The 12,570-nt window shown below is 36.1% G+C and overlaps 1 protein-coding gene across 1 annotated transcript; it reads left to right on the forward strand.

Annotated features, from left to right (window-relative positions):
• The first annotated feature begins 1,032 nt into the window (after positions 1–1,032).
• Positions 1,033–3,196, forward strand: LOC123723266. The gene is made up of 2 exons (XM_045685842.1): positions 1,033–1,470; positions 2,219–3,196. Exons 1-2 carry the CDS (start codon positions 1,372–1,374, stop codon positions 2,588–2,590), a joined length of 471 nt encoding a protein of 156 aa, XP_045541798.1. The 5' UTR covers positions 1,033–1,371; the 3' UTR covers positions 2,591–3,196.
• Positions 3,197–12,570: the final 9,374 nt, after the last annotated feature.

The raw sequence follows: 12,570 nt of genomic DNA on the forward strand, positions 1-12,570 counted from the left end.
GACGCACTGTATACGGCCCGTGCCAATGTTTCTCGGGCTACTGCCGATGAGAACCGGACCAAACTTGTGTCTGAACTGGAGACCCTACTGGGTGAAGTTTCGGATTGGGGTCGACGAAATCTCGTCGAATTCAATCCCAAAAAGACACAAGTGTGCGCCATTACCGCTAAAAAACAACCCTTTGTCGTAGATCTTCGTTTTGAGGGCACTCCCCTGGTTGCCTCAGCCAGTATCGGTATTCTCGGCGTTGACATATCGAGTGATGTTCAGTTTCGCGGTCACTTGGAAGACAAGGCCAAACTGGCCTCCAAAAAGCTGGGTGTGCTCAGTAGGGCGAAGCAGTATTTCCAGCCGAGCCACCGCCTACAACTGTACAAGGCGCAAGTTCGGCCCCACATGGAATACTGCTCGCACCTCTGGGCGGGAGCACCCCAATACCAGCTTCTTCCATTTGACCGCATACAACGGAGAGCGACTCGAATCGTCAACGACCGAGCTCTTACCGATCGGCTTGATACCCTGGCCTTGCGGAGGGACGTCATTTCCCTCTGCATCTTTTATCGTTTGTACCACGGGAAGTGTTCCGAAGAACTGTTTGGAACGATTCCTGCCGCCGAGTTTCGTCATCGGACGACCCGACAGACCGCCAGGTACCATCCATACCATCTGGATGGCTGGCATTCCACAACAGTGCGGTTCTCGCGAAATTTCTTGCCGCGCACGGCCGCGTTGTGGAATGGTCTGTCCTCGGCGGTATTTCCAAACCACTACGACTTAGGGTCCTTCAAGAAGCGAGCGTATCACCATCTCAAAGGCCGGCAACGCATATGCGATTCCTCTGGTATTGCAGATGTCCATGGGCGTCGATGAACACCTTGGTGTTCCCGCTGCTCGTTTGCCCCCTTCTCTTATATAAAAAAAAAAAAAAAAACAATTTCACATAATTAAGGCTTTTGTTGTTCCCGAAGTCAAACCGTCACTGATCTTAGGTATAGATTTCTGACGTGCATTCAAGTTATGTCCGAAGTACAATGGCGGAAATTCCCGGTGTTCCACTTAACGAAAATATGCCTTGCACCGTGCAACGAAACAAACTCCGCCCCCTTTTTACGGATAGCCAATGAGTTAGCAATGAGTTGCGCAAGCGACTGGATAATAGTAAAAACAATCAGTTGCGTACTGCTCTGCATCCCTGCGTGTTGTTACTGCCGCTGTCTTTGTTATGCGTTTTAAGTTTTACGACCTCTGTTTGTTTTTTGGACTTTTGTGATTTGTGCCTATTAGTGACCTCTGCTTGTTTTCCGGACTGATAGATCGCCTTACGTTTACCTGTGCTAGAACCCTGGACTTAATCTGTAATCATTTAACATAATGCCGCGTAATCTTCTTGCTGAAGAAAGAGAACAAATCATCGTTTTGCATCGGGAAGGTTTCAACATCTCTCAAATAGCGGATGAACTTAATGTTGCAGTAAGTAATATGTTTTTATAGACAATGAAACGTAATTGATTAGTTATAAATATGTAACTCAAAACTTTTGAATAAATAAGAACTGTATTTATTACTTTGATTCATTGTAGGTTTTTTTTTTTTTGATTAGCGTTATTACTTTGAACACGTTTATATCTGCTTGCCACTTAGTGTTCTCTGATTGTTACAAGTTATCGTTCAAAAACTAAAAACTACATGTTTTTGAATATGCCATATTAGACTATATACTATATGTTTTTGGAAATAATGTAATAATAGATTGATAATATCGATTTTTAATTAAAAGCCATAATATCAGCAATTCCGTAAGTTCGTAATGTAAAGATTACACAGCGTAAATATTTCAAATTTATATGTGTATACAAATATATTTATAACCTTAGGTTTAGCTTAACCCAATGTAAATTATAACCGGCAACGCAAGGTAAATTAAAAAATCTTAAAAGAAAAAAATATCACAAACCACATTGACTTTTTTATATACTTAAACACTTCTTATCTAAAACTATTTTTTAGCCTAGACTTAATAACAAGACCTTTCTCTATTGTCTTATAATGGTTAAATATACAAATATCTGTTTATTTAGTTAACTTATTAAATCAATTTATAAACATATTATCTAAAATAAAAATCAGATGCAACAGTTGGAATTACAGATATATTACGTTACATATGTTTTAATTTTAATTTTTCTGTCTTTCGTTTAATATAAAAGTTATTTTACAGAGAGCTACAGTACGCCGGTGGGTGGAGCGCTACGAGAACGAAGGCTCGCTGTTAGATCGAGTACGAATCATGCCGTTGCGTGTTGCGCAGCAGCCCCAAATAAATCAGATGTTGCAACACTACTCCGAGCAGCCCTTCACTGCTACAAAAGTTTTTGCTCAAAAATTTGAGTGCTCGGTAAAAACCATTCGCAATTATCTACACAGAAACGGTGTCCATAATAGGACACCAGCTAAAAAAATTGGATTAACAGAAGAGCATCGCACCGCAAGACTACGTTTCGCTAGAGAGTTTAGAGATTTCGATTTTTCAAACGCCATATTTTCTGACGAAAAATGTTTTAAGTCCAATCAATGTGGACGTCAGAATTAATGGCGAGCAAATAATACAAGGTATGCTCCTCAAAATGTAATTTCAAATACCCAGTCGGGCAGAATAACAGTAAATATGTGGGGTTGGATGAGTTCCGCGGGACCCGGGGAGCTAGTTTTTATACCCGGGCGATCAAATGGCCACGTATACCGAGAGATTTTACAGGACGTAATGTTACCAACAGTGCGCACGGTGTATCCCGTCGAAGATTTTCCTGGAATTAACTTCATACAAGATAATTGTCCGATACACCGTGCGCGCGTGGTCAGGGACTGGTTTGAGTCTCATAGCGAAGTTCAAACGATTTTGTGGCCATCAAAGTCGCCGGATCTCAACCCGATTGAAAATTTGTGGGCGCTCATGGTCCAAAAGTGGGACAGTAGAAATGAGCGCTGCAAAGAAGAGCTAGTAGCCCACTGTGAAAAAATTTGGGAATCATTTAGAGGATCAGACTTATGTCAAAACATAGTCCTCTCTATGCGAGATAGGTGCGATGCCGTCATAGCTGCGAATGGTGGACCGACAAAATACTAGAAACATACGTATAACATAGGAATCGTATGTTTCTAATATTTATATAAAAAGTACTCGTATATTAGTATAAAATATATTTATTTCAATTTTATTTATATAGATTCATGTTATAATTTATTTAAATGTTAATGTTAAGAACCTAAACATTTTGTAAAAACGATGTCAACCCAATAATACACTTTATAATTATTAACCATATTTATTATATAATAAAATGAATGAAATACGAATAAGCTTTTTATTTAAATCTAAATAAAGAAAACCTTAAAGGCCTTACCATTACCATTACTAACAAACTTAGTATGTAGTAACAGTTAAGCTTAATCATATGTCAACCTTTTATACTTTGACTCTTTGCTCGATCTTAAGTTCATCTTTAACTTTGGTCCGAAATTTTGTCCGCAGGGAATTGAGAAAAAAAGGTTGTTATTAAATTCTACATCTAGGCGGAATTTAATCGAGTTTCTTTAAGATATCTTTTGTAAATATCCATCCATCCATCCCAAAACTTTTTTAATTGAATGAATGAATTAGTGAGATTAAAGAATTAATTATTTTTGTTTTATTTTTATACTTAAAAATATGTATTTAATAAATTAAAGTATAAACGCGATGATGCGAATCACAGGATATCAATATTAATATTGTAATTTGCGCGCACATCTCTTAGCGTAAGTGTTCATTTTTTTACAACTAAACTAGTTGGAACATTTTTTGTGAATTCTAAAATCCCCCGGACAGATGGTAATTACAATTATTATTCTTATTGTTTAGGCTTAGCGCACCTGAGCGGCATTACGGGTGCTTCATTTTAAAATTGTTTATTGTTTTACGATAGCAGTTAGGACAAAACAACCGCACAAAAAATAAAAATCTCTTACAACTTCTTGTATACTTTTAATTTTATTCAGAATCATAACAAGTTGACAAACAACTACAGTTTATACTTTTTACAGATATTGACATGTTCTTAAATATTGTTTATCTTTTTTATATTTCCAGTTTTCGCAGCACATGTATGAAACACCTATTATGGCTATAGTTTGCACATTATCAAAGATTTTGATAATGTGCTGAAGACGCTGAATCTATGTTACTCACATTTTATGTATCATTCTTCAAAAACAACCTTTCTTTCCTCTTTAAAATGTTAATATTAAAGTAGAAATAAATGATTTGAAAAATAATTATATTTTTTACTTAACCAGGAGTCAATACCATAGTTTACTCACTGAAAATTTATAAACGCTTGCATTTATAGTTACAGTAAAATCTCACTATAATGATTTTTTTAATACTGAAATATATTTATATTAACTATTCAATGTTTACTTGGCATGCAATATTCATACATTGGCAACCCGGCACGTCTATTTTATTTTATTCCTTGAATCGGTTGCACTTGGTAAAAAGCCGCCTCAACAGGTGCAAGTAGTAAATGCTTCTACAGTAAACAATGATACAAGCATGCCGCAGCAATAACAAGATAGTAATCTTTTGTTATTGCTGCGGCATTCTTCGAAAATTTTGCAAATATTTTTCTAAATAGTAATTTAGACTGTCATAAACTGCAAATAGCAAAATATTTTTCTTCGAACACCTATAATATTTTTTGTAGTCTATCCCGTAACAAAAACATCATAATCCGATCCGTATTCTAATGATCACACAGCCGTATAAAACATAATTTGTTGCATCTGATACCAAGGAGAAATGTTTATTTGTAAAAGATTTTATTATCATTCAGCGGATTCGGCTGATCAGACACGATAGGCGGGTTTTAAGATAAAGGGTAACTGTCGTGATATCTAAATTGCAACATAAGTGCAATGTTAGAACAAAGTAAATGGGACTTTCTACGCGGAACGGAGAATCAAAAAAGATTCTCTTATATCATATCATATATTTTTCAATGTTATAGTATGGTATACATATCTTGGTTAAAGTAATCATTAAACATATTTTATTAATGACTTAAGACATTTTGAAAATATGTATCACCTTTTGATAGGCATGCGCTAATCATGGGCGATTATCAAGTCGTGAAATTATAAATTTAAATTATAAAGCTGCTGCGAGAGCGCTTATTATGATTTTGGTATTAATTGTTAGCGTGACAACATCAACAAGTGAGACGGCTCGATCAGTGAAATACCACAACCACACAGAAAAGAGTCTCTAAGTATGATTTTTTATTATATACTCGAATACTATCATTCCTTAACAAAATCAAACATATTCAAGTTTATTTTATAGCGTCTATTTAATGTTTTAAGCTCGTCGTTTCATTCGACATGACACATGTTATGTCACTAAAAATAATATAATTTAATTGAACTCAAATAAATTTATTAAATCAGGTTAAATTTTAAATCATAATTATGTTTCCAAGAAAGATAACACAAGGTAAATTATACAACATTATGTTGCTAAAATTATAAATATTTATTGTTATTTATAATTCTAAAACATACTTTAATTTTTTTAATTTATAATTATCATATGACTAAGTAAATATTGGTAGAAAAAAAATTAAAACTTCCGATGATTTACGTTGTTTATTTTAAAACAGAATAATTTTAAAATGAATTAATGGAGTCCGAAGTAACGCTGCTTTCGTTTCGAACGACAACAAAGAAAATAATATTTTTATTGAGTCTATTGTTACAACGCTGACCATTCACAGACCGGTTTCGAACATTAGAGTTAAAGGCTGCACCCTATTGGTTATTGTTTCCGCGTCGTAGTCTCAATGCGTACGAAACGTTTAAACGACTATAGCCCTAGAGGTGGAACACCGGGAAGGTTCGCGATTGTACTTAGGCTCTCTTACTTTAACAGAGACACCGCTAATGGACTTAACTGAAAATAGATCGAAACATTTAATTTGTTCTTACAATCATTTAAATATAAATGAAAAGATAGTCGCAGATACCGTAATTGAAAAATTTAAAGAAATTTCGTTTGAGCATAAAGGTTTGGGCCGGACTCACGTAATAACACACCATATTGACACAGGAGAGTCGCCTCCTATTAGGCAAAGATATTACCGACTTTCTCCAGAAAAGCAGAGGATTCTACTCGAACAAGTTGATGAAATGTTGGCGTTAGACGTAGTAGAACCTTGTGAGAGTGCCTGGCAGTCTCCCGTTCTTCTAGTTTGTTGATTTTTTTATGTATGCAAATTAAAAATAGATTATCATCACTCTTATATTATCTGTTCTAATTATACTTTGTTGTCTGTGGTCAATAAAATAAAGACTTCACTTGCTCCCGCGCCACTCTTGCAAAAACAACGTGTTTTATTTAATAGGTTATGGGCCCAGATCCCAGATCCCAGGTCCCAGATCTCAATTCTCAGTTATTACTTGAGTTCCAGAAAGTTTAGTGTGAAAGTGTTATTTAATTTTGCAAAATTTGTAGTGTAACAGTGATAGTCAGTAGCGCGATATTAGACAGTTTTATAAAAAGAATTGTCAGAAAAATGTCGACGAACTATCTGATAAACGTGGCAACAAGGGTGTCAAGAAGCCCGACTGCCCAAATTGTAACCGAAACACGAATTCAAAAAACTAATTAGGAAGAATTGTAGTAGATCTTGTAATAAACCGAAAACTGATATTAATGATTGGAAGGAATGGTTAAAAACAGTACATAGATTTTTTAGTTTTTACAAGGCCGCTACAATTCTACAAAAAAAAACCATTTCGTGATACCCGTCCGTATATTAACATAAAGATTAATGACATTACTGCGTCAGGACTCTTAGATTCGGGATCAGTAATTACTGTTATAGGGAATCACGCTCACAAGGTTTTGCTTCAACATGGCCTTAAAATTTTAACTGACGAGCCGTTGTTGGTTACTGCGGCAGGCGGACAAACGTTGAATAGTATAGGCTATATTAATTTGCCCGTAACATTCGAGAACTTGCCTTGCGAAGCCTTTGATCGGGTGTGGCACAAAGCACTTCTTGCGAAGTTGCCTTCCTACGGGCTGCCCGAGAAACTATGCGCCTGGATTTCTAGCTTCTTGGAGGGTCGGAGCATCAAGATCGTTGTTGACGGTGCGTGCTCTGACCCGAAACCAATCAACGCTGGTGTCCCACAGGGCTGTGTACTGTCCCCACCTTGTTTCTTCTGCATATCAATGACATGCTGCAATTTAGCAACATTCATTGCTATGCAGACGATAGCACGTGTGACGCACTGTATACGGCCCGTGCCAATGTTTCTCGGGCTACTGCCGATGAGAACCGGACCAAACTTGTGTCTGAACTGGAGACCCTACTGGGTGAAGTTTCGGATTGGGGTCGACGAAATCTCGTCGAATTCAATCCCAAAAAGACACAAGTGTGCGCCATTACCGCTAAAAAACAACCCTTTGTCGTAGATCTTCGTTTTGAGGGCACTCCCCTGGTTGCCTCAGCCAGTATCGGTATTCTCGGCGTTGACATATCGAGTGATGTTCAGTTTCGCGGTCACTTGGAAGACAAGGCCAAACTGGCCTCCAAAAAGCTGGGTGTGCTCAGTAGGGCGAAGCAGTATTTCCAGCCGAGCCACCGCCTACAACTGTACAAGGCGCAAGTTCGGCCCCACATGGAATACTGCTCGCACCTCTGGGCGGGAGCACCCCAATACCAGCTTCTTCCATTTGACCGCATACAACGGAGAGCGACTCGAATCGTCAACGACCGAGCTCTTACCGATCGGCTTGATACCCTGGCCTTGCGGAGGGACGTCATTTCCCTCTGCATCTTTTATCGTTTGTACCACGGGGAGTGTTCCGAAGAACTGTTTGGAACGATTCCTGCCGCCGAGTTTCGTCATCGGACGACCCGACAGACCGCCAGGTACCATCCATACCATCTGGATGGCTGGCATTCCACAACAGTGCGGTTCTCGCGAAATTTCTTGCCCCGCACGGCCGCGTTGTGGAATGGTCTGTCCTCGGCGGTATTTCCAAACCACTACGACTTAGGGTCCTTCAAGAAGCGAGCGTATCACCATCTCAAAGGCCGGCAACGCATATGCGATTCCTCTGGTATTGCAGATGTCCATGGGCGTCGATGAACACCTTGGTGTTCCCGCTGCTCGTTTGCCCCCTTCTCTTATATAAAAAAAAAAAAAAAACAATTTCACATAATTAAGGCTTTTGTTGTTCCCGAAGTCAAACCGTCACTGATCTTAGGTATAGATTTCTGACGTGCATTCAAGTTATGTCCGAAGTACAATGGCGGAAATTCCCGGTGTTCCACTTAACGAAAATATGCCTTGCACCGTGCAACGAAACAAACTCCGCCCCCTTTTTACGGATAGCCAATGAGTTAGCAATGAGTTGCGCAAGCGACTGGATAATAGTAAAAACAATCAGTTGCGTACTGCTCTGCATCCCTGCGTGTTGTTACTGCCGCTGTCTTTGTTATGCGTTTTAAGTTTTACGACCTCTGTTTGTTTTTTGGACTTTTGTGATTTGTGCCTATTAGTGACCTCTGCTTGTTTTCCGGACTGATAGATCGCCTTACGTTTACCTGTGCTAGAACCCTGGACTTAATCTGTAATCATTTAACATAATGCCGCGTAATCTTCTTGCTGAAGAAAGAGAACAAATCATCGTTTTGCATCGGGAAGGTTTCAACATCTCTCAAATAGCGGATGAACTTAATGTTGCAGTAAGTAATATGTTTTTATAGACAATGAAACGTAATTGATTAGTTATAAATATGTAACTCAAAACTTTTGAATAAATAAGAACTGTATTTATTACTTTGATTCATTGTAGGTTTTTTTTTTTTTGATTAGCGTTATTACTTTGAACACGTTTATATCTGCTTGCCACTTAGTGTTCTCTGATTGTTACAAGTTATCGTTCAAAAACTAAAAACTACATGTTTTTGAATATGCCATATTAGACTATATACTATATGTTTTTGGAAATAATGTAATAATAGATTGATAATATCGATTTTTAATTAAAAGCCATAATATCAGCAATTCCGTAAGTTCGTAATGTAAAGATTACACAGCGTAAATATTTCAAATTTATATGTGTATACAAATATATTTATAACCTTAGGTTTAGCTTAACCCAATGTAAATTATAACCGGCAACGCAAGGTAAATTAAAAAATCTTAAAAGAAAAAAATATCACAAACCACATTGACTTTTTTATATACTTAAACACTTCTTATCTAAAACTATTTTTTAGCCTAGACTTAATAACAAGACCTTTCTCTATTGTCTTATAATGGTTAAATATACAAATATCTGTTTATTTAGTTAACTTATTAAATCAATTTATAAACATATTATCTAAAATAAAAATCAGATGCAACAGTTGGAATTACAGATATATTACGTTACATATGTTTTAATTTTAATTTTAATTTTTCTGTCTTTCGTTTAATATAAAAGTTATTTTACAGAGAGCTACAGTACGCCGGTGGGTGGAGCGCTACGAGAACGAAGGCTCGCTGTTAGATCGAGTACGAATCATGCCGTTGCGTGTTGCGCAGCAGCCCCAAATAAATCAGATGTTGCAACACTACTCCGAGCAGCCCTTCACTGCTACAAAAGTTTTTGCTCAAAAATTTGAGTGCTCGGTAAAAACCATTCGCAATTATCTACACAGAAACGATGTCCATAATAGGACACCAGCTAAAAAAATTGGATTAACAGAAGAGCATCGCACCGCAAGACTACGTTTCGCTAGAGAGTTTAGAGATTTCGATTTTTCAAACGCCATATTTTCTGACGAAAAATGTTTTAAGTCCAATCAATGTGGACGTCAGAATTAATGGCGAGCAAATAATACAAGGTATGCTCCTCAAAATGTAATTTCAAATACCCAGTCGGGCAGAATAACAGTAAATATGTGGGGTTGGATGAGTTCCGCGGGACCCGGGGAGCTAGTTTTTATACCCGGGCGATCAAATGGCCACGTATACCGAGAGATTTTACAGGACGTAATGTTACCAACAGTGCGCACGGTGTATCCCGTCGAAGATTTTCCTGGAATTAACTTCATACAAGATAATTGTCCGATACACCGTGCGCGCGTGGTCAGGGACTGGTTTGAGTCTCATAGCGAAGTTCAAACGATTTTGTGGCCATCAAAGTCGCCGGATCTCAACCCGATTGAAAATTTGTGGGCGCTCATGGTCCAAAAGTGGGACAGTAGAAATGAGCGCTGCAAAGAAGAGCTAGTAGCCCACTGTGAAAAAATTTGGGAATCATTTAGAGGATCAGACTTATGTCAAAACATAGTCCTCTCTATGCGAGATAGGTGCGATGCCGTCATAGCTGCGAATGGTGGACCGACAAAATACTAGAAACATACGTATAACATAGGAATCGTATGTTTCTAATATTTATATAAAAAGTACTCGTATATTAGTATAAAATATATTTATTTCAATTTTATTTATATAGATTCATGTTATAATTTATTTAAATGTTAATGTTAAGAACCTAAACATTTTGTAAAAACGATGTCAACCCAATAATACACTTTATAATTATTAACCATATTTATTATATAATAAAATGAATGAAATACGAATAAGCTTTTTATTTAAATCTAAATAAAGAAAACCTTAAAGGCCTTACCATTACCATTACTAACAAACTTAGTATGTAGTAACAGTTAAGCTTAATCATATGTCAACCTTTTATACTTTGACTCTTTGCTCGATCTTAAGTTCATCTTTAACTTTGGTCCGAAATTTTGTCCGCAGGGAATTGAGAAAAAAAGGTTGTTATTAAATTCTACATCTAGGCGGAATTTAATCGAGTTTCTTTAAGATATCTTTTGTAAATATCCATCCATCCATCCCAAAACTTTTTTAATTGAATGAATGAATTAGTGAGATTAAAGAATTAATTATTTTTGTTTTATTTTTATACTTAAAAATATGTATTTAATAAATTAAAGTATAAACGCGATGATGCGAATCACAGGATATCAATATTAATATTGTAATTTGCGCGCACATCTCTTAGCGTAAGTGTTCATTTTTTTACAACTAAACTAGTTGGAACATTTTTTGTGAATTCTAAAATCCCCCGGACAGATGGTAATTACAATTATTATTCTTATTGTTTAGGCTTAGCGCACCTGAGCGGCATTACGGGTGCTTCATTTTAAAATTGTTTATTGTTTTACGATAGCAGTTAGGACAAAACAACCGCACAAAAAATAAAAATCTCTTACAACTTCTTGTATACTTTTAATTTTATTCAGAATCATAACAAGTTGACAAACAACTACAGTTTATACTTTTTACAGATATTGACATGTTCTTAAATATTGTTTATCTTTTTTATATTTCCAGTTTTCGCAGCACATGTATGAAACACCTATTATGGCTATAGTTTGCACATTATCAAAGATTTTGATAATGTGCTGAAGACGCTGAATCTATGTTACTCACATTTTATGTATCATTCTTCAAAAACAACCTTTCTTTCCTCTTTAAAATGTTAATATTAAAGTAGAAATAAATGATTTGAAAAATAATTATATTTTTTACTTAACCAGGAGTCAATACCATAGTTTACTCACTGAAAATTTATAAACGCTTGCATTTATAGTTACAGTAAAATCTCACTATAATGATTTTTTTAATACTGAAATATATTTATATTAACTATTCAATGTTTACTTGGCATGCAATATTCATACATTGGCAACCCGGCACGTCTATTTTATTTTATTCCTTGAATCGGTTGCACTTGGTAAAAAGCCGCCTCAACAGGTGCAAGTAGTAAATGCTTCTACAGTAAACAATGATACAAGCATGCCGCAGCAATAACAAGATAGTAATCTTTTGTTATTGCTGCGGCATTCTTCGAAAATTTTGCAAATATTTTTCTAAATAGTAATTTAGACTGTCATAAACTGCAAATAGCAAAATATTTTTCTTCGAACACCTATAATATTTTTTGTAGTCTATCCCGTAACAAAAACATCATAATCCGATCCGTATTCTAATGATCACACAGCCGTATAAAACATAATTTGTTGCATCTGATACCAAGGAGAAATGTTTATTTGTAAAAGATTTTATTATCATTCAGCGGATTCGGCTGATCAGACACGATAGGCGGGTTTTAAGATAAAGGGTAACTGTCGTGATATCTAAATTGCAACATAAGTGCAATGTTAGAACAAAGTAAATGGGACTTTCTACGCGGAACGGAGAATCAAAAAAGATTCTCTTATATCATATCATATATTTTTCAATGTTATAGTATGGTATACATATCTTGGTTAAAGTAATCATTAAACATATTTTATTAATGACTTAAGACATTTTGAAAATATGTATCACCTTTTGATAGGCATGCGCTAATCATGGGCGATTATCAAGTCGTGAAATTATAAATTTAAATTATAAAGCTGCTGCGAGAGCGCTTATTATGATTTTGGTATTAATTGTTAGCGT

This window comes from Papilio machaon, chromosome W (genome assembly GCF_912999745.1).
Source record: "Papilio machaon chromosome W, ilPapMach1.1, whole genome shotgun sequence".
Classification (NCBI taxonomy): Eukaryota; Metazoa; Arthropoda; class Insecta; order Lepidoptera; family Papilionidae; genus Papilio; species Papilio machaon.